The sequence below is a fragment of the Pavona decussata genome, unplaced genomic scaffold (assembly GCF_977016875.1).
Source record: "Pavona decussata unplaced genomic scaffold, jaPavDecu1.1 SCAFFOLD_94, whole genome shotgun sequence".
In the NCBI taxonomy this organism is placed as follows: Eukaryota; Metazoa; Cnidaria; class Anthozoa; order Scleractinia; family Agariciidae; genus Pavona; species Pavona decussata.
The window spans coordinates 2,482,501-2,505,268 of NW_028145511.1; the positions used below are offsets into that span (position 1 = coordinate 2,482,501).

Below are 22,768 nucleotides of genomic sequence, written 5' to 3' on the forward strand. Positions count from 1 at the left end.
AAATGCCGTAGCAGGCATTCATCCTCTGCTGAACTGAGTCATGAAAACCACGCTTAAAAGGCCCCATTGGGATCTACAAGAAAAGTGGGAACTTTCACTGAATCAACTGTCTATTCGTCACAAAACGCGACCGGAACTTTTCTTGTTATCCTAATGCATTAAAACCCAGAGAAAATGTTTGAACCCAGCTGAAACCTGATTTCATTTAACTTTAAAGAACCTTGCGCACGCGTTCTTGAGTAAGAATAAAGAAATTTTTTATTTGTCCCAGATATGTTGCTGCATCATTCGTACACACTGCCGACCGTTCAGAGCTGGTTTTCCCTAACACTTACAAATCTTTCGCCTTTTATTTTACTAAAGATTTCTGTGGAGGAGAATAATTGAATGATTCTTTGAACTAATTTTTCGGTGCCCTGCCGTTCGGCTGGCCTCCTTTATGATCAACAAATTCCATTCGGATCATCAAAAGCCGCTCAGACGGTCGGAACTTTCCTTATAATGTTTTTTATGCATAATGAGGTAAGCATTACAACTTGAAACACAAAATTCTTGATTTCTTCTTGTCAATGAGAACAACAACAGGATCTCGTGTCTTACACTAACAGGAATACCCAAAATCGGACCGTGTTTTTGCAACCCCGAAAAAAAAAAAAATCTTATGAGTGTTTTTTTTTTTTTGAGAGATGATCATGTTTTATTAATTGTCTTTTACTGTTGCGCATGCGTACTTTTAGTGTGAGTATATCTTTATTTGTCCCACATGCGTTGTTGTCTCGCGTTATTGAAAATACTGTCGATGTTTTCCTGATTTAATAACTCTGGTTTTCCTTCAACACGTATAAATCTTTCGCCTTTTACTAAAGATTTCCGTGGAGGAGAACAAGTGAATGAGTCTATAACCTAATTTTTCGTCGCCCTGCCATTCGGCGGGGCCCCTTATTAAACATGAACAAAGATAACCTCCTACTTAACATAAGTTTCAGTAGAAATACTTCGAAGTATTCATTAAAATTTCGTCGTTATAGCTTCATCTTTCTATATACTTGTGCTGTTTGGTAACTACGGTTTTTTTTCAACACGCGTAAATCTTTCGCCGGAGGAGAACAAGTGAATGAATCTATAACTTAATTTTTCGTCGCCCTGCTTTTCGGCGGGGCCCCTTTTTAGACATGAGCAAAGAAAATTTCCCGCTTAGCATAAATTCAAGTAGGAATACTTCGTAGTGTTTATTAAACATTCGTCGTTGTAGCTTCACCTTTTATGTACTTATGCTGTTTGGTAACTACGGGTTTTCTTCAACACGCATAAATCTTTCGCCGGAGGAGAACAACTGAATTAATCTATGAACTGATTTTTCGTTGCTCTGCCGTTCGGCGGGACTTCCATGCAAAACGAACTAATACCGTGGCAGGGGCATTCATCCTCTGCCGTACTGAGTCATGGAAACCACGCTTAAAAAGCCCCATTGGGATCTAAGAGGGCACCTTCAAACAGCTGTTTACCCATCACAAAAAGCCCCCAAGGCGGCCGTAACTTTTCTTTCTTATAATGATTTTTATATATAAGGTAAGCGCTTGAAACTTGAAATACAAAATTCGTTATTTTCTCTGTCAAACACGTACAACAGGATTTCATGTCTTGTGATAGAATCAGCCCGTTGTCTGCAACCGATTATGAGGGTTGACTATTCTGTACTGACTGTACTAATTGTCTTTTTAGACTTCTTACGGTTACGCATGCGTGCATTTAGCACAAGTTTATCTGTCCCGTACGTGTCGTTGCCTCATGTTATTCTAAGTACTGTCGATATTTCCATTTTTTGTTAACTCTGGTTTTCCTTCAACACGAATAAATCTTTCGCCTTTTACTAAAGATTTCCGTGGAGGGGAACAACTGAATGAGTCTATTAATTTTTCGTTGCCCTGCCTTTCGGCGGGGCCCCTTATTAAATATCAACAAAGAACGACTCTTGCAATACCACAAAATGATGCCAGGCGGTTATTAAATGGAGGGAGTAACCAAAACTATATCGCGAACATTTTTTCAATGCTCACCTACTATTAAGAATAGAAGTGAGGAAAGGTCAGAATTAAATTTAGTTACGGTAGACCAAAGGATATTGTTCGCGTTGCTGATGTAGAACAAAAACCTCTTCACAGACTCAAACGAAATTACTTGGCTTCCTTGCGCATGCGTATGCCAGGGAGATCATTTTGTCCCATATACCCTGAAGTCTCACCGTCAATGTAAGGTCTGTCATGCTCTTCCCAGGTAATTCTGGTTTTCCTTCAACACGTATAAATCTTTCGCCTTTTACTAAAGATTTCCGTGGAGAAGAACAACTGAATGAGTCTATAGACTAATTTTTCGTCGCCCTGCATTTTTGGCGGGGCTCTTGAACGACAAGAAACAAGAATTTTCCTGGCGCAATGGTTTTCTTTTCTTTATTTCTTTATTTTTATTTTTTTTTTTGGTATAGACGCTTTAAAGGCAAAGAGAGCATTTACCTCTGATTAAGAACTTGCTTTGTTATATTACGATAACGGGAGAACAACACATGTGAATGAAGTATAAAACTGTTTACAAGTTGTGTGAAAGAAATGTGATGCTATGTTTTAGCCTGGTGAATAAATAAGACACAGGCATACTCCGAGTTCTTCCAACAATAGTCGAACCTAAGACCTTCCGATTACTAGTTCGGATGCTCTACCACAGAGCTAGAGCTATAGGAGACTCGTGGGAGTTAAACCATTTAACTACAACTAGTGACGCCTTGATCGCGTCTCCTTTTCCCACCAATCAATGTTGTTTTGAAAGTTAAACGCGCTGCAAAAGATGTCGCGTTCCTTGCACTATCCAAGATTGCATAGGGGAAGAGGGGGCGGGTGGCCGAACGAATTATGAGACTCGTTGTCTGCTAGGGTTTGAATGTCAATGAGTGGTATGTGTGAAAGAAAGGAGATGTTAGTGTTTTAAGCCTGGCGAATAAATGATACCAGTTTGCCTGTATCAATGACTGAAAAATACATCTATCGTTGTTTATAAGTTGTTTTAAATATGGTTAAAAGGGGGGATTGAATTGTATAGTTTTGTTTCACAGGAAAGCATCCACGCTTGTAAAGGGTTAGGCGGATCCAACCTGTCCTGTTTCTATACGCGAACTGACACAGGTTCCCGCCACACTTCCTCTCTTTCGTTTTAAGAAAGTAATCGTACCAAAATCAAGTCTTGTTGAGACACACTCAATTTTATTTCAAATAAACATAGCCTAGGTATATATTTTATGATTAATTTATAGCTACATTGCCGTTTACCATCCAGATTGGTTTCTTCCTTGTCTTTTGTCATCAAAGCGATCTCCGAAGACGAGGAAGGGCTGGATCTCAACGCGTCCTTGACACTCTTAACAGAACTCAAGGACTAACAAGCCGTTTTCCTACAATGACATTGTTATTCTACGTATCTCAAACGGCCACCTATCCTTTATTCCCCCGACTTCACGTCAATTTCGTGCACAAACCGCGAGGATATTTGGATTCCAGATGAGTCCATACCGGTAAGTTCCCTCTGAATAATAATACGGCCTTGCTGTACAAACTGATTCATTTGGATTTGGATTTGGGTTTTTCATTCTCTGATTTGTATACCGTAAACTCCGATCCTGGGGTTCAATACCGCCGTATGATGAAGAACCACAAGGAGAGTGAAGCCTGAGCGCCGCACCTGTCAATGTGCTAACCATAAAAATCAAAATCGTCATCATCATCTTGATCGAATCCTCCGGTACTCAGCTGCAGATCCACTTCGGATTCCGTGTCTGAATTATTCCAAAAATCTACGAGGAAAGCAAAAAGGAATGTTGAGGCGGGCTTTCATATACCGGGCTTTATAACAATAATTGAGACGGTCTCTCATTTATTAATGATCTCTACCATAACCAGAATTCAGCGTTCGTCAGCAATCTTACGGAGGCCAAGCTATTCAAGGGTCTTCAGAGTATTTGATAGCTGTAAAAATCTACAATTATTTTTATGCTGCGTTGCCATGCCGACGGCCTCAACGCGCAAGGAACAACGGATAATTAACAACAGATAAGACGGCATCCTAACTTTTTAAATTTCCTCTACAAAAAACTGTGAACAGTAAAATGTAACGGAATACACTGCGAAGTGAGAGAAGAGAATAAGGTTTCCCTTATAATAGTAAGTGTAAGTGTTGTTATAAGTACACTAGGGAGCCCCCATGTATCACATACTTCCTCAAACAAATTCATATTGCTCCAATAAGGTTGAGACGTTGACCACAGGGTTACCACATTTCACAAATGCATGTGAGTCAGCAATATCATCTTAGTCCGCAGGCTCTTTGGCCAGCGGTTGGTCGCCATGAGAGACTCTGAAGAACTGCGATTTTATTATTACCGCAGCATTTCTGCGGTAATACAACGCAACCGTTACGGGGCAATCAATCAAATAATTTAAATGTGTCCCGGATTTCACCAGTCTCTCCTGGCGACCACTGAACCGCTGAACAAATAGCCTTAGGACTTTGGGTACGATATTGGTGAGTCAGTAACCTGAGAAAACCAACATTCAGAGGTTATAAAAAAGATACCTGTTTTTCTTTTAGCTTTGGAGTCGTTGGCTGACTTAGGCTCGCTCTTCTCGTTGTCTCTGTCTTCCTTATGTCCGGCAGCCTGCTGGTCCTTACTCTCTAGCGCTGTAGGTACGTAACCAAACCCGCCATCGGGCGATAACGGAGGTGTTACCACGGACTCCGAGTCTGATAAATCAGATTTATCAGACTTCGCCGATGATCCACCCCAACTGTCGCCTAAGTCCTTGTTTTCAGCTTTGTCATCAACTGTAGTGGCGCCTGTATTAAAGAGCGAGAGTTTCGGCTTCGCCTTCCCGCTCTTTGAATGGCTTGGAGATCTGGTGCGAGGTGACGTCACAGGTGGGGACATGCTTCGTGCCAGTTCCCTCTCGACATCATCGTCAGCCTCGCTTTCCTCCTTTTGTGGTCCAGAATTCCCCAGGATGTCGCTGATGTCATCGTCTGGCTCTGAATGCGCGCTGCTCACCATTTTAAGGTATGCGGCTGTTTCGGTTAGCGGTACATCGTCTTCAAAGTCGTCCTCATAAGACGCTGTTGGATCAGGTGCCGGCTTGCTGTCTTCCTCGGTGGGTTTGCTGAGAAAAGAAATGAATAGCGTAGCTACAAACAGCTGACTGCTGTACTTTTACCAACAAAATACAACTACCAGTGTATTATAAATACAGAATCTAAAACCTTAGCAGGAGAGATTTGGGACGCTTGGTAAAAATATGAACACTTTAGTCCAAGCCGAAGCAGGGATGGCGCAGTGGTGAGAGCACTCGCACAAAACATTGTCTATAAATTTAAAAAAATTACATTCCTTTTTGCTCTCAAGAGTTGTTTTAGTGTTGCTGTCGTATTTTTCTTCTATATTAACACTTTTTTAGCGAGTTTTGATCAAATGAATCAAAGTTGAGCGAAGCGATTTCACATGCAAAGCTAAAAGCCTGGCTGTACATAACACTTGCAGGGCCATCCATTACTTACACTGGTTGAACTTTAGGCGGGGTAGAACCCAGGGTGCTGCTGGAACCATCACTTGCGACTGAAACATCATCCTTGTGCGGCGCCTCAGTTTCAAAGCGAGGCCCAAGATCCAAGTCGTCCTCTGGGGGAGGAGAGACAGAGGGACCGCTGACATCTGATATTGAAGCCTCGAGGATTCGCCGAAGAAGAAATTGACTCTGGAATAGAAATAAAGAAATAAAGAAACACTCTGCATTGTGGACGGTGCGTTTCATACATAATTTGGGGGACGCCAAACTGTTACTTAACCTAATGTTACTCTTTCTTTCTCTTTAAGCGGAGCAGGGATGGCGCAGTGGTGAGAGCACTCGCCTCCCACCATTGTGGCCTGGGTTCGACTCCCGGACTCGGCGTCATATGTGGGTTGAGTTTGCTGTTGGTTGTCGTCCTTGCTCTGAGAGGTTTTTCTCCGTACTTCCAATTCGATCTGGAAATTTTCCCCAATTAGTGCTCTGCGCTAAATACATTGGCACTTAAAAATAAAGTGATTTATTTAATTTTCTGAACTATAGGTTTATTGTAAACATTATCGACGACTTTTGTGGTTCACAATGTGCCTGATGCATTCCCAAGACAAACAGGATCCTTCATATTTTCTTAGCTCCCTATTAATAACCCTTTAGTCACAGTCTCTCTAAACTGACAAACAATGTGTACGGAAAGTTCCAGAAACTGCTCCGAGATTACTGTTCACAACCGTTCGTATTCCAGCTAACTCGCTCGAAGCTGAGTCAGATGGTTTGTATATAATTTAACCTCAAACCCTCATCAGTATACTCGATTTGTCACAGAACAAATGCATTCCGCATTAGCAATCAATGCTATCAAAATAAACACTATTCCCTGACTTAGCAGCATTCCGCAAAAACCAGACGTCCGGATACAGAGATATTGCTACTAGTTGGTTCTCGAGCAATGCGTTCACCTCTTTATAAACTCAGACGAATCTGAAAGTCTAAAGCAAACGAACTGCCTCTCAAAGTTAATTTCTCCTGATTTTAATATAAAAATAAACATTTACTTTTTTAAAAAAGCGCTAATCAAGACGCTATTATCCAATTTGCAACGAAAACTTATTTTAAAACCTATTTAACGGTCTCTTTAATCCCCTTAACTCCTAAAAAAAAATTGAGACACTAAACCTTGAATTTGAACATGAAGTGCAATTATGACAATAAAGGTTACTGGGATAAATTTTCCTACCAGATGATTCTAAATTTTGAGCCTGCGGATGAAATCAGTTGCAAAAAGAAAGCAAGAAAAAAATTCATGCGCATACTGAATTTTTTTCAGGCTCTCTTTTCGTAGCTGCATAAGTTGCGCACATATAACTGCGTTGGCCTCTCATTTATTAATTCTTTCATCCGCAGTTCACATATATGAATAGGGAGTTTAAGAAACGAGGACGGCAACGGTAACGAGAACGTCATTTAAAAATATAACTTCTCGTTTTTGTAACTCTTTCGCAATCATTTAAATTTGTTTAACTTGGGAAATGCTGGCGATCTCTCCAGGAACTAAATTAGTATGAACGACGTCAAAGTAAGGAAAAATAAAGAAGATTTTGCGTCATACGCTCCTGTTCTCGAGAAAACCTAAAAGTTGGTCATTTCACGTTGCTGTTTTGCAGAGGACGGCAAAGAAATGTACCAAAATGTAAAACGCACGTGCAGAGCGATTGTTTTTGCTCATTAAGCCCATTGTTTTGTGGCGTTCTTGTTACCGTTGCCGTCCTCGTTTCTTAAACTCCCTAATGTCATATATCCACTTCCAAATCCAAAACTGTAACTATTCAAGTGAAAGTTAGTGTGCAATACTTTCTTTTAGGTACGTTCGTTTCCTCCTTTCACAATATTTTGGAAATCTGTCAAATTTTCACGTCGGAAGTCTTTGACGAACATGCCGGACGTCCCCGAACACACGGGCAGAGCGTTGTAAAGATCATCTGAATTTCCATGCCCTCTATTACAAAAGTGAGAACAATACTCTGAATCCAACAATTTCCTCGATCTACGTTAAATAACCTTGCGGAGCCTAATACCAAAGACGAAAGATATTATAGGTAACTAATATAAGGAAGCAGCTCCTCCCAAACCCCGTTCCCACGGTCTTCTCGATATTTAAATGGCAACACCCTGGCAAACAACAGATCACGAGACCTCAGTTCAACTAATAGCGTGCTTTCGGCCATTCCTTCCCTCGTTGCCATTTTGAATACCGAGTACCGTTTCCGAGGACTGAAACTTGTCTAAATGGCAAAAGAAATACAGGGACAGAAAAGCAGCATTGTTCGTGATTTAACAACATGGAGTAAAGGTGTTATGGAAAAAAAAGAGCAAAAGGTCAGAAAGTTTAAGGATCGGTCGGGTGCGAAGGCAAACGCACTGTGGGCAGATATATCATATATCCTACTTATTTGAAGCCCAATCCTTGAATCAACTATGACGCCTGGTCAACAGATTTTTGAAGAACACTGGAATTATCAAACACCCAATTGAAATGAAAACAACTTTTTCTTGCGTGAAAGTAAAATTCACACATGCTACAGTGCACAATGATCGGTACAGTGAACTTAAACGGAAAGTATCATGGGGTTTTTAACATCTTTTGTTAAAAATGATGAAATAAGACCTTCAATCACCTGCCAAATAATTCTAGAATGAAAAGAGGAAAGAAATCAACTCAATTCTTGAAAGAAACAACTTGTGATCTGTTCTAGCGCATTTTGGAGAAACAAAAATATGAGAACTTGAAAAACATTAGCCTAATATTTTCCAAGTTACAATCCAAACCGGCCTACCCTGTCTCTGGCTAGAGGCACTAATCGACAGTTTTAATGCACTAGGGTGATAGTTTTTAACAAACTTGACAATTATTTCGTTGTTTCTGCTGACAGTCAAACATTTTTGGGTTTTGAAATGACAGCAAATTTTCGTGATACTTTAAGCTCCATCACAAAAGCGGATAAGACAGGGCGGCAAGAATGAAGCTATCACCAAAATATTTGTGTACTAAACCGCTAATTTCGAGTGCCGAGTGCGGCACACTTGACCGTCTGGATGGCTTTTTTTTCTCAGCTGTGCCCCTTGCGTCGTATACCAAAGAACCGCACTGATCGCAGATCACTACTATTTCTGTCGCGTGAGCCGGAATAATCTATTTATAGAATAGAAAATTTTGGGAAATTTTAATTTTTAATTTCGTGTTTAAAGGACCCACCACACCGTTTAAACAACCATAAAATGCTCTACATCTGTTAATGTTTGTTCCGTTTCACTCTGATCTAACCTTCCATTCAATTTCTTTTGAAATATTTCTTTTTTATGTTTTCAAGGCAATAAAAACCACTCTGACATTTCCATTTTTTTTTTATTAATTAAGTATTAAAAAAATCCTTTACAGAAAAATAGCATGACTTATGATCTGTGTTTATGACCACCCGGCAATTCCACCCTTTTCTAGACTAAATACTGAGATCTTGGTGGCTGAAAAACGGATTAACCAATTAAGAAAAAAGTTCCTTCCGGTAACAAGGTTCAAAACATCGAGCACGCAACAAGTGAACTGCTTGAACAATGTAATTCACATGTGACTACAGCTTTAATTCAGTAAACTAGAAAATACGATGGCACCACACACTACGCTAAGGATGTCACACGTTCTTCTTGATTTTTAGACACAGAAAGTTCTACCTCAATTAAACAGAACAGCAGGGAACTGAGTAACTCTCTCGTGCGAGCAACCCAAGCGGGCTGGATATTTGACGTGCGCGAACTCGCGAAGGAAACTCGATAATGAGTACTCAGTCACGTTTTAAAATGTTTTACCGGTGCTTTTCTAAGATCACTTACAGTGCACTGAAAGAGTCCATCAATCAACTATACAAACACAAAGCTAGGACCTTCATTTCTCTCAGCGAGTCGTGCTGATGATCACGGCAGGGGAGCACGCCCTGCTTCCCTTGTACGAGAAGTCATTATAAAAGAATATTCCTACTCTACAAATAACTAAGCGTACTGGAACATAGTAAATGGCTATTTAAACAATAATTGAGTCTGCAAGAAGGTAACCTCATCGAGTACTTTCTCTGTGTGTATTGAAAATTCTTTCCACCTTGATGAATTTGCCTTATGTTCTCCACAGAAAAAATATTCCCATCAACTTCAAGTTTAATGAAACAAAAACAAAAATTGAAAGTAAAAAACACAGGTGTCCAGAACATTAGTCTTTTGTTAACTTAGCAATAATACATCTTCCGGTTGCTTCAAAATACAATTTATATTTTAAAAGAAATCCTGAAATGCATAATTCAAGCAGGATATAAACAGCCTCAAGCACCCGGTATTAGCTTGAAACCGGTACTTAGCGCTTTTGAATTCGCTCTGATGAAGAGCTAACGCTCGAAACGTCAGCACTCGAATCCGCTCTTTACGGTAGCCAATTTACATTTAGTTGTCAACACTGTTGATAAACCAAACATTCGCTTTTGGTTTTAGTTTACCTTTTGGACGAAACGAGAACCTGTAAATAAAATCTTTTCTGCGATTTCTTTCTGTAATCGTGTTATGTGGTTTGCCTAAAAAGGAGGGAATCATATATCTGATATATCATTACTTTCTTCGTTGTGATTATAATTACGGTAGAAGAACTTTCTTTGCTTTGGCCTTAGGCCTTCACTGCGAGCAAAGCCACATGAAAACTATCGGTTGAATGAGGTCACAAATAGGAATTTGAAACACTTTGAAGTACTTCCTTTGGTTTGGCCTACCGTTATCGCCACAAACGAAACGAAACGAAACGAAAACTGGATATAGGTCAGATAAACAAGTTCCTCTCGTGAAGATATCGAGAACCACATGTAATGGTATGTAATTGTAAGTACACCATCTTCCGATTGGTATCTATGCACTAATCACCCGCACTTACAAGGTCATTAAAATTATCTTCAGTAGTCATTAAAATTATCTCCTTCTAGAGTGCGCGGGTAAAATTTCTCATATAACCCCTAGGGGATCGTTTTAACACTTCAACAGGCATTGCAAACTTTGTTTACATCCCAGATGGGGGCAATTTGTGTTCAACAATGGAATCAAGCAAATCTTAATCCTTTCAACCCAATAGTCTGCATGTATCAGTTCACGTGGCTCTACTGATGAAAAAATCGTAAAGGGATAACAATCAAATGAAAACTACTGAGGAGTACTTTCCTGTGACATCGTTTAAAAAACGTTATACCTTAAAAATCCGCGTAAAAACATTTTTTCAAAGTATGACCAATCAAGTGCAAGCTACAAAGCAGTACTTTCCTAGTCTCATATTTTGTCATCATTGTTGAGGGAGTTTCCCGTCTTGAGTTTGAACGGTAAGATTTGGTAAACGTGAAGGTACAGATGACACCCGATAACTTAACTGAACTTCTAACAGAAGATTCGAGGGCTTGTTTATACTGACCCATCTGTGTAACAGTCACGACAGAAGGTCTGGAAAGGGCGTGTCGATTGTCAGTAATAAAAATAAAAGAACTAGAGAAAACTGGAGAGCTAGTATTCAGAAACTTGTTAAGTACTTCCATCTGGTGCAAGTGTTGTGAGATTGCCATGATTTGGGGGCCGGTCATCCGACTGAGCATCAAACGTGTCAACAAGAAAGAAAGCCTTCACTATTAATCTGATGAGCGAAAACAAAACACTACATGCTATTAATACCGGCAAAAATGAAAATGCACTTCCGCAATGGACACCTATAATAAGTGGACTCTCAAATGTGGTCCCAAATGTGTTCATTTACGGAAGGGTTGATTAAACAAGTGAACTCAAGACTTAGAGCCGATTTCATTGCTATGGCTTTAGGCATGATCATGACCGTAAATCATAGCGGTCTTGTTAAAGGTTTTCGGAATAAGTCGGATATCTCACAAAACAATTTTAGAGATAAAGCGGGATTACTAAACAAAAATATTATGGGGATAAGGGATGATCAGCTTAGTTTTACGGCTATCACCCTAATTTTAGGGATAAAAGCCTTGGCAATTTTAGAGATAAGGAAAAACTTGCCTTAAAATTGCAGGGATAACGGATAACCAAAACTCGTCATAACTGGTGATTCGTGTTTGAATAATGAAGGTCTACATATAACAACAGCCTAACAAGTTGCAAACTTGGAACAGGAATGGAATCACAGAGCAAGGAAGAACTCTACTTCATGACCATGTTGGTTTTCAAGAGCTTACGCATTAACGCTTCAATTTATTTACGTTCGGTATTGCATAAAAAAAAACTAAAATCAATTCTTGTCATCATGATACCTTGTACATGCCGATGACAGTGCCACAAAAAAGATGAAAGCTTAAATCTTGCACTGACTGTTGATAGCCCAATTATAGTTTAGAATCCCGTTCACAACTCCATTTACCGGTTGTTGGAGTCTCGGCTGGTGGTGTTCACAATTGTTGAAACGTGATATTCTCGGGCAGATCTTGGCCCAAAAAGATGAGCCTTTTTCAATCAATCACAAATGCGAGTAAATTACTCTTTAATGACAGCTGATCTTTCAACAACACCACCATTAACACTCACTGAAAAGTCGAAAAAGGCATTCATTTCTATTGCACGGTTTTGCTCCGTTAAAATATTGGTGAAAAAGTCGCCGGGCTGAGTTTTACACATAACAGCATCCGGCTTTAAGTCTGACCTCTAAACGGAGAGCTCTAACCAGGAGACACGGTTTTAGTATTTGTGAGTTAAGTTAATTAAAAAAGTCTAAAGGATAACTCGTAGTTTCTAGATGTACAACCGCAAGCTATTTTCAACACTAACGGGCGTGAAACGTAACCCAAACTGAAGAATTAAGATTCCGTTAATTATAACTCGCCCACTAATGAATACAAACCAAACATACCTCTTTCAAAAAAAATTCATTCAAGCTTTAGCGAAGTTAAGCCCCAGACATTCCCTGTCTGTTTACACACCCCAGAGGGAAAAAAGTATACACCTACTATAAACAAGTCTTAAGAATTCCTGCAACGATGCTGAGAGTTAAGATACTTTTGCTGCTTATATTTCCTGTGATTGCCGACTGTTTCGTGTGGGAACGCACAAAGACAAGAGAGAGATCACACCAATCAAGTGAGTTACAAGCGAGATCACGGTAACTGCTAAGAATAACATGATTGCTTAATTCCTTAAGGCTTTCTTCTGAGAGTTCGGCGAAACTGGAAAACGTTCCTAATTCCCTTGTATTCTATAACACAAGGCACCACAGGAAAGTACTTTCTCAGTAGCTTTCACTTGAATGGTTACAATTTAGGATTTCATCCGCAGACTCAAAAGTTAGAACCACCTTGTACAGCATTATAAACAGCATCACAGGAAAGTATTGCTTATTATCATCCAACTCCACTTCATACTATTCGAATAACGCCCGAAACAAAGACGAATATGCCGCGATATTATTTGGACAGCAGAAAACCGGTTTGCTAACTCGCGCCCTCATCCTTTTTCAGCTTTTCATTATAGTTTTCTTTACTATTTACCCGAGAAGAGGTTACGTTAGACAGTAAATCTCTTATTAGAGGTTTGGTGTGTAGTATCACTGTATCTAATCTTTACGAATCGTGCTGTATTTTGACGAGCCCTCAAGGTAAGTGATGGCACCCGATACGAACTAAATTTCGTCGAAATTGACGTCTGTTGTGGTCCAATTTTCTAGAGCGTTTTTACGCTCACGACGCCGCGTCTATCCGTTAGTTTTCCGTGGATCTTCCAGGGGTTCACATCACTCATGATCATGTTCTTCGCGTCTATTTGCTTACCCCAAAATAAAATGAGACCATTGTTTGTGAACCGGAAGTGATAAACTGAGGGAAGGAGGCGCGTGGGGAGGGGGGGGGGGGGAGGGGTTACATCACAGAAAACAGTCTTACTCCTGAATTGTTTTAATAAACCGTTAAGACAGCAATCAACAAGGGGAAACATTGAAAGCGAGGAGCACACTTCTCATATATATATTTTTTTTAAGGTTAGGCAAGAAAAAATAAGTAGGATTTCCAGAATGCTTTGAAGAATTAAAAAGTGTTTAGACTACGCTTATTGCGGTAACGCGATTCTTTTAAGGTAACAGTTTGTGTGGCAAATTTTTCACAGCTTGTATGTTCTCTAAACACCTCTTGTTTTTAGAGGCACAAGACAGTTTATACAAACCCAACGGGGAAAAAACGTTTTAAGCATTAAAAAATTAACTCGCGATGAAAAACATGATGAACATGATATAATAATAATACAAGCCTTTAGTGTTTAATTAACTTATCAAATTTTTAACAGGATTTCAGAGGGTGCCTAAAGAACGAGTGACCGCCAAGAAACTTACACGATATTTTATCGAAAGCAGAAGCCGGAGAAGACATCGAAGGAGTGTCGACCAAACCAAATATGATGTTGTACTTGTGTTTGATGCTTCCAATTCCATCCGCAAACGCGACTTTTACAGAGGCGTCAAAGCTCTCGAGGTTCTTCTCGACAAAGCCCGCCCTGATACACAATACGCAGCCGTGACCTTCTCGGACAAAGCAACCGTCGCCTTCGATTTCACCGATTATAAGACAGCGAAACATTACCTACAGAAAAGAATACACTTCATCGGCGACAAAACGAACACTCAAGAGGCATTCCTGAAATGCCGTACCGAGCTGTTCCAGAACAAGAAGTCGAAGCTGCGTCCAGGAGCCAAGAAACGCGTTCTATTACTGACTGACGGCAGCTCCAACATGAATGTCCACCTCACCCTGTATCGAGCATTTCAACTCAAAATCATCGGCGTGGAACTGTTCGTAATCGGCATTGGAAACTATATGCCTGGAATACAAGAATTGGTTGGTATCGCCAGTAGCACGAACAAACATCTGTATCGTGTTGTAAACACCATGTCATTACTGGAAATAGCCCGGCTTATACCGCCTTGGAGGTATATTCACGAAGTCCAGCCACCTTGGATTACGGAAAAATACAGTTACAGCGAGGACATCAGCAACTGATTCAATTTTGTCATTAGCTTAGAGACGCAGCTTTCAAGCTAAAAAAGAGAAATCAAACATGACCCCTCCCCCCTCCCCCTACGGCCTATTTTTAGGGTGCGTTCGATTGGCCGTATTTTGAATAAGATCAAATACCACGATTACTGAAAATCCCTCCGGCATAAGAGGTTTCTGGTGTTAATGTAATGTAGAAAGGTTCTTGAACATCGTGTGCCAGCGAAAGTTTGCAGATACACTCCCAAATTTTGCCTTAAAGATGAAATCTAGAGGCTATTCCGTTGATTCCCATACCAGAATAAGGGCAATCGAACTCGACCTTAGTGTCACCTTTTAGAAACACTGAAAAGTCATTTGTATCAACGAAAACGTTACAATAATTGTCCAGGCCCCAGTTGTTCAAAGGCTGGATAACTTTATTCGCTGGATAAGGCACTTTTCAGCGTCTAAAATATACGTCACGTTAAATTTTGTCCAGGGTTTTCGTACACTCCCAAACTTAACTGTGGTTAGAGTGTGCATGTTCGCTTGTGCACGAGGAAATACTGAAATCTCTCCACAGATTGAAACTGTCGGATTGTGACTTATCCGCTGGATAAAGTTATCCGGCCTTTGAACAACTGGGGCCAGTTTTGTAACAATTACTCCAGTAGTACACAGAAACTAGTATTAATTATCTCTGGCTGCGGATGGCCAGGAGGAAATACATGGCAACTTGAAAAAAATTGGCCAAGAGAAAAATCACCATAACGTAAGTGTGGTTCATTCTTCCTTCGTTCAAAAACTCATTAATAATTCATAAGCCCATTGACCTATCAAATGATCGATAATACATCACGTGCAGTGATTTATATCGATAAACCTCCTCCTTATTAGTATGCGGTGTTTTATCAGCTAATAAGACACTCCTCGTTAGTATGCGGTGTTTTTCTCGTATGCTAATTTCCAACGTTCACAAAAGCATAATTGTTATTAACTCTATTGATACACGCTTTTCCAGGAATGTTTTTGAAGCCGTTCAAAAAACTCGCAGCACGTGTTTTATCGGGTCTAAACCCGATAAAACACTCCTGCTCGCTTTTTAAACATTACTTAAATCACTTGATATCTTCTTCTTGGTACCTAGGAGAACTTTCATGTTTGCGCAAAGCTCCTTTGTTAACAGTTTTAGGCAGTTTTGACTTTAACATAGCAAGACCTCCTTTAACAATCTAGTTATCTCCATAGAGCGGTTTTCATTTGAGTGTCGTAAAACTGAAACAAAAGTAATTACTCTGGCCAATCCGGAGAGATGTAAACTCGAAGGAAGAAGACGTAGTCGGTGTCAACCGCGGGTAACGCGCCAGAGGAGTCACGATTGGTTTTGCCAATCCATGATAAAGTTCAGCGGTGAATTGTGATTGTGATGAAGTTTATGACGTGGTTTCTATAAATAAAAAGGCAAGAAGACGTAACGAGTGACAGGAATTTACTTGAAATGAAGGGAACGTTCTTCAGTAAATGACTTTCACATGTCAAAGCATACGTACGCATGTACCTACCTGTAATTAACGAGCTATAAACAGAGTCAATGCAATAAAAAGAAAATGCAGCATAACGTTATTAGATGGAACTTACAAATTGATATACGCGCCTACAACTGCTACTAGTTACCTTTACGTCTTTTGTGTTATGTACACAAAAGGCACAAGTCAATAATTTCAAACTAATAAATGTTAGCGCATGCTTGTGGTAATCAACAGCTCAAAAAAACCGTGGAAAATGTGGAAAAGTGCCAGATGTATCTAAGACCAATTAAAATATACAACAGCTGCACGATCCTTACCATTATGAGTTACATAAGACCTTCAATGAAATGAAAAACATTCTAATTTAATTTTCGCCAATTTTCGAACGCTCACGAACAAGCTTCAAAGTTTAGTACCGGAAGGCTATCGACCGTTTACAAAGATTTTAGCAGTCCACATACCAGCAGCGTGAACATTCAGTCAGCGGGGTGAATTCAGTTTTAGTCTTATAATTCGACGTTCAAATCATTTTCTTTCAACTGCCATGTCTGCGCTCGAAATATCCAAAACACTTCCTTCTTTTGCTAGAGTTGAATTTTTCTATATATGTCAACAACAACAACAACAACAAAAAGCTTAATGTCGTTACAGTTGTCCATATGGTTTCGCTAATTTACTTCTGTCACCCGTCAAGCTTTAAAGTTTATTCGAGTTTATTTTTTGAGAAATCTAGTGTTTTCGTTGGAACTTTAAAATAAAAGCCATTTGCCCTGAGTCATTAGGGTTCATTCAAGAATACATCTGGTCCAATTATCTCCCAGCTGTGGGCCTTGTCCACATTGGGTCAGTTTGCTACACGTGAAACAACTAGAATAACCATCAAGGACACGATATTCTACAATTACTGAACAATTATGTTCACAAGACAAAAACTGACTACCAAGTGGACGAAAAAGGCAAAAAAGAGAGTAATTTCTCAGATGTAAAGGAATTTTCAAATCACTACTAAACATCTGCTGTCTCAGTGCTAATATTCAGTAAAATTGACAGATTTCGCTCGCAAACACACCCAACCCAATACAAGTAGAATCAGAGGGATGAAATGCAATTTGAACCAAGATCTTATTATTGATTTAATCTTCTGAGCTGTTATTTAAAATACGAAAAACACATGTATTCAGCCCGGGGCACCAAAGCGGATAAGTCTGCAGAAGGAATTTGGATTTCATTTTAAGAAAAACACGACACTCTTGAGTTTTACAGACATGTTTCGGCAGTTGCCTCTCCCGGAGTCAACTGCCGAAACATGTCTGTAAAACTCGGGAATGTCGTGTTTTTCGTAAAATTAGTTTCATCACTACTTTTATCCAGACCATTTGAATTTCACTTTTTGACCTGAAAACAAAAATTTTGTTTTTGTTTTTGCTTTTTTAAGAAATTGTGAAACTGGACAAACTTGCTGAATTTTTGGGGTAATTTCCCGGAGTCAGACCGACTGAGACCGAGTCAGTTCTCAGTGAAAATAGAGTGAAACAACCCTGACGCGGGTCGTTGAATTTTAATAGAAAGCATGCGGCAAACAGAGATCGGTTTAGGATACAGCAGTTATTAAATAGTACTTTTGTTGTCAGGTAAAACTACGTGTTTAACTAATTTCATTAGATCTTCTTTTGATCACATTAGATGCAGAACTCATCTGCCCACACTCTACGTTTAATCTTGGCACGATTCCCGCCGCTCCCTCGGCTGGTAATCGAGCCTACGCTTAATCTATTGAGGATGGAATTTAATTGAAGTGTGCTACCCTGCTAGCAAAGGTTTCTTCCTGGCAAGTCTTTTAGAATGTACGAAGTCGTAAACAAGGCGACTACGCGAAATACTAGAGGCGCGAATGACTTCATACATGCTTAAAGACTTTCCAGAAAGAAACCTCTGCTAGCAGGGTAGAAGTGTGCGTCTTGAACACTCTCAAATCGAGTTCCATTTTTCTCGGATGCTCTAATTAACCACCAATAAGGAACTTGTCAACTCGTGATAATTAATTGTATGGAAATAAAAGAGGCTGATAACAAGATTATGACATGAATTCCTCTACGAAAAACCATGACCCACGCAGCGAGAGGAACAACAACGTTCGGTAGATTCGCTTCAATTTAATACAATATTTCAACGACTTGTCGACCGCAAGGTCTCTTTGTAACGCGTTGACAAGGTTTGTAATTCATTGCCGATAATTACACCTCCTCGAAGGTAAATATTGCCGAATCGAGGGCATGGCATTCAAACATTCTTAATCAGCTTCTTTTTTTTTACCAAACAAAAATAAAGATAAACAGGGCATCAACGATGCGATCTGGTCTTATCTCGCACGCTGTCACCACACAGGGCTCATAAATTGAAGTATCGATTCACACGGAAAAAAAAAGGGCAAATTCGCACTTCGAACTAAAGTGCCCATACGACTGGAGCTTAACCCAGATATCATAGCATGATTACGCAACTAGAAGTACCACTACACTCTTTCCTCATCTCACTGTCACACAAAGAATCTCGAGACTTTTCTTCTCCACCCCTCAATCCATACAACTTGACATTTAAATTGTTTTCAGAAGTGTCAACGACAACTATAAAAGGCTTAGCAAAAAACGGGTGCAACGCAACATTCAAAGGCTGAAGCCCTTCAGATAGTCTACCGGTTGACCGGTTGAATCTATATCAACCACGCGTCCACGAGGCATTCCCTATAAAAATGTGGAAGATGATGTTGATTGTGGCTTTGTCATTGGTGTTTGCTGAGGAGTGTTCTGGATTCATCTGGGAAAGGACCAAGACTATTGCCTATGATCCTTGGGAACGTAAGTAGCGACTTTCGATAGCGATTTTTCATTTTTTTTGCAGCTCTACCTAAGAAAACAGTTAACAGACTTCATCTCTGCTATTTGTTTCCAAAAACCTTTTACTTTTAGAAATCACTATGAAAAGGACTTTTTTTTGCTTGCGTTTGTCTCTTTCGTTGTTGCCGCCAACGACGAGTTATTCCGGCCTCAGTGCTGGGGTAGCTGCTTTTCTTAACTGTTTCACTTCCATGATCTAAATATTAATTCACCTGACCGACTGCCATACATTTTGTTTAAAGTTAGTTCACAGAATTTGCTGTTACATCTTGAAAAACATTGCTTAGTTGATGATTTTCTTTATTCTCATCACCTGTCTGGTTGACAAGGTATTGATAATGTAAGGAGAAATGAAATACTGATCACTCCAGGGAGTGAAACAGTTGATAGCAATCATTGAAGAATTCATAAAAATTCCGCCAGGAATACCTTATTGGGTTCTTTTTGCTTGTGTGCAGTAATATACTTCTCATTAAACATTTTTCATTTACGCAGAGAAATAGCAAAACTAATTAGAACTACACTGCAGTTACAGCAAAACCAAACAGGAAAAAGATCATTTGAGGTCTTACAAAGACTCCAACAAAGTACCGAGCATTTCCTTTGTCTATTAGTAAAGTAAACAAGAAAGTTCTTTGACGCCTTAGCGCGCCATTTTTTCAGCCTCATTGGCTCAAATCGCTATTCACTTAATTTTGCGTCAATGTGTCATCGCGTGAGGGTAACAACGTTTTGATATATCAAGTTCAAAACGGATTCTTTGTTGACATGACCATTTTTGGAACATTTGTTTACCTCGTCTTTCGAACTAAAAACAAAGAGTTGTTGACAACCTAGAGTACGGATAGGTTGGAGTCAAAGTTTACCGAAACCTTCTGATAAGTGCTTTCTCGTAGTGTTGTTTATTTTGCTGTACATGGTGATTCTAACTTTTGAGCAAGTGCATGGAAATATGACCAAAACGTAAAGCTGTTGAACAGTTTTTTCCTGGTATAGTTTATTGTGCTATATCTTCTAGCTGTTTGAGTGATGAAATTATAAACAGTGATTATTCAAATGAAGGCTGTTGAGAAGTGTTCTCCTGGTGTTGCTTATTGCGCTATATCTTCTTGCTGTTTGAGTGATGAAGTCCTTAACTGTGACCATTCAAATGAAGGCTGTTAAGCAGCGCTTTCCTGTCGTGTTGTTGTTTAGCGTGTACATCCGTAGGGTTAAAGAGGCTATTCACATAAGACTTCACCCTGACAACATCAACAGGGATAATGGAATTGAAATTCCAGAAGCGTGGATGCCCACGATCAAACAACACAGCAGCCGATCGGTACCAAGGCGGACTGTCGAGGGAACAATTTCTAGTCTGAACGACAAGGATTGAAATCCTCCAATCAACAACTGCCTAAGAGAGGATCGAAACGCACCAATCAACACAAACCAAGGTGCTGCTTATACTGTTACGCAATCAGTCGACACCACCGCCTGATGAAGACCGGCAGTATAGCGGTCGAAACGTCGTTAGACAAACGATTAAACTCAGCTATCACGTTCTAGCTGTGACCATAAAATGAAGGCTGTTGACCAGTACTTCCTGTGTTGTTGTTTATTATACTATAGTACATAAGTTCTAGCTGTTTGGGGAAGTGGATGAAATCATGAAAGCAGTTGAGCTGTGTTTTCCGCTGTGGTTGAACACTAAGTTAAAGCTACTGAGTATTACTTGACTCTGATAGTGTTTGTTATGCCGTGCTGCATAAAGTGGTTCTAATGAAAAGCTATTGGCAAATACCTTCATGCACTTCCGTCTGTTAAGGACATATTATGATGTCAAACACTTTAGATTTTCCAATTTAAAAGCGTGGGCACTCCTAAAAGTGAATGATCAAAACTGTATTCTTATTTTGTTACAGGATTCCAGACTGTTCCACCGGACCGAGAAACAGCTGAAAAGCTAATGCGGTACTACTTGGGTATTGACTACAGAGTTATAAGGCAATTCAGACTGAAAAGATATCGTAGATCTGTGGGCGTGCGAAGGTTATACACGCAGTTCGACGCGATATTCATAATCGACTCTTCTGGATCGATATTGCCTAGAGACTTCAGAAATACACTTCGAGCTCTACAGATGCTCACTCAAAAGGCAGACAAAGAGAGACGCTATGCTGCTATTTCGTTCTCGTACAACGCCACCGTGCGTTTTAATTTCACCACAAAACACGACACAGTGTACAAGCTACGTAGAATACCTTTTGAAGCAGGCACGACCAATACTCAGGACGCGCTTGAAACGTGCCGAAAAGAGCTCATTTTGAACCGCGAAAGGGGCGCTCGACCTGGATACAGAAAACGTGTTTTGATTATCACCGACGGCCAGTCAAATGTCGATAAAGAAAAGACGTTGTACCGCGCTCTACAAATCAAAAGCACGGGCACACAAATCTTCGTGATTGCAGTTGGCCGTTACCTCAGGGGCATATCAGAGGTCGTGGGTCTCGCGAGTTCTACAGATGCCCATCTTTACCGCGTGACTAACGTTAAAGGGCTTTTGAGAGTGGTTAAGATGATTCCTCCATGGTATCTCATTAGGGAATATACAAAGCGTTCTTGGCTGTATGGCATGTTACGCCCCCAATACTGAGACTATTTCGCGACTGTCAGGCTCTTTATTCCGCTGGTAGAGCTCAAAATGAAAGCATCAGTGAAGACTGAAGACACTAAAATGGCGCTTCCCTGTGAGACGGACGCTGTTTTCTCCCGAAACCACAAACTGTAGTTTACAAAAATGCTTGGAGTATTTACAAAAGCTCGCAAATCGTCTTTAAACTAACTAAAGAGAGATGACTTTTATTTTTAAATATATAATTAGTGATAACGCGTCTCGCTTTTTTAACAAGAATTAGGACATAGTTAGATGTCAACCTTTTCAAGAACGAAATTAAGGGGGCCATGAACAGACAGCAAAGGGCAAGTTTGAGAATATACTTTATCGACGTTTTGCACTTTAACTGTAGAAGACACGAGAGTCGGGGATAAGGAACTATGGTAGATTGCCTATTTAAAAAAGCTAACAATTAAAAATAGCTTACAAGAATCAAGATATAAGAAAAAGATCTGCAAAAAACATCTGCTTACAAAAGCATTTTATCATAATAATCTTTAATAATAATCTTTATTTTTATCGCGTTTTAGTTGTGCCTTAGAGATCGAATAACTGTCAACTGAGATTTTACTGAAAGGATATAGAGGTATTTGTTCATAAATAGAAATGTAACTTGGTTGCAATAACGACGTGGATCGAGTGATAAACAATGTCGTCTAAAAAGGGATCTAACCACCAAATGCTGTTTCGCAATATTTTACATTGAATGCTACACTAGGAACATAAGACTAAGAAATAAATAAATCACTTTATTTAAGTGTCAATGTATTTAGCGCAGAGCACTAATTGGGGACACTTTCCAGATCGAATTGGAATTTAGAAATGTTGTTTTTTTAGGAGGGAAAAACCGGAGTACCCGGAGAAAAACCTCTGGGAATAAGGACGAAAACCAACCATTGGTGGAAGGCGAGTGCTCTCACCATCCCATCCCGGCCTTCCCTGCTTCCCTAAAGCCTCAGAACAGTGTGTTTGACCTTGTCGTCTAACATGCTGCAAAAAGTGCAAGCACATTTCTTCAACATTTTAAAAGCTATCACAAAATGAGATTGAACTCTCG

The 22,768-nt window shown here is 39.8% G+C and overlaps 3 protein-coding genes and 4 non-coding genes across 10 annotated transcripts in view; 6 read left to right on the forward strand and 1 right to left on the reverse strand.

Annotated features, from left to right (window-relative positions):
- The first annotated feature begins 309 nt into the window (after positions 1-309).
- On the forward strand, positions 310-434 carry LOC146473402 (U5 spliceosomal RNA). Its single transcript, XR_014866453.1, has one exon. It is a non-coding gene; the product is annotated as a U5 spliceosomal RNA (small nuclear RNA).
- Positions 435-816: 382 nt separating this feature from the next.
- LOC146473403 (U5 spliceosomal RNA) lies at positions 817-937 on the forward strand. Its single transcript, XR_014866447.1, has one exon. It is a non-coding gene; the product is annotated as a U5 spliceosomal RNA (small nuclear RNA).
- Positions 938-1,826: 889 nt separating this feature from the next.
- On the forward strand, positions 1,827-1,943 carry LOC146473404 (U5 spliceosomal RNA). The gene has a single exon (XR_014866454.1). It is a non-coding gene; the product is annotated as a U5 spliceosomal RNA (small nuclear RNA).
- A 332-nt stretch (positions 1,944-2,275) lies between these two features.
- Positions 2,276-2,397, forward strand: LOC146473405 (U5 spliceosomal RNA). The gene has a single exon (XR_014866456.1). It is a non-coding gene; the product is annotated as a U5 spliceosomal RNA (small nuclear RNA).
- An 838-nt stretch (positions 2,398-3,235) lies between these two features.
- LOC146473406 (uncharacterized) overlaps positions 3,236-22,768 on the reverse strand; it is a 45,755-nt gene continuing 26,222 nt past the window's right edge. For all 4 annotated transcript variants that reach the window (XM_085118615.1, XM_085118617.1, XM_085118619.1 and 1 more), the window contains 3 exons: positions 5,590-5,786; positions 4,618-5,195; positions 3,236-3,838 (listed from right to left, as the gene is read on the reverse strand). In XM_085118615.1, the coding sequence (XP_084974741.1) occupies positions 3,738-3,838; positions 4,618-5,195; positions 5,590-5,786 (876 nt within the window). In that variant the 3' untranslated portion in view covers positions 3,236-3,737. The remainder of the gene's footprint in view (positions 3,839-4,617; positions 5,196-5,589; positions 5,787-22,768) is intronic.
- LOC146473407 (collagen alpha-1(XXII) chain-like) lies at positions 12,309-15,420 on the forward strand. Its single transcript, XM_085118613.1, has 3 exons — positions 12,309-12,752; positions 13,947-15,041; positions 15,284-15,420. Exons 1-2 carry the CDS (start codon positions 12,653-12,655, stop codon positions 14,654-14,656), a joined length of 810 nt encoding a protein of 269 aa, XP_084974739.1. The 5' UTR covers positions 12,309-12,652; the 3' UTR covers positions 14,657-15,041; positions 15,284-15,420.
- LOC146473408 (integrin alpha-1-like) lies at positions 17,721-22,463 on the forward strand. The gene is made up of 2 exons (XM_085118614.1): positions 17,721-19,016; positions 20,960-22,463. The coding sequence occupies exons 1-2, from the start codon at positions 18,911-18,913 to the stop codon at positions 21,688-21,690; spliced, it is 837 nt and encodes a 278-aa protein (XP_084974740.1). The 5' UTR covers positions 17,721-18,910; the 3' UTR covers positions 21,691-22,463.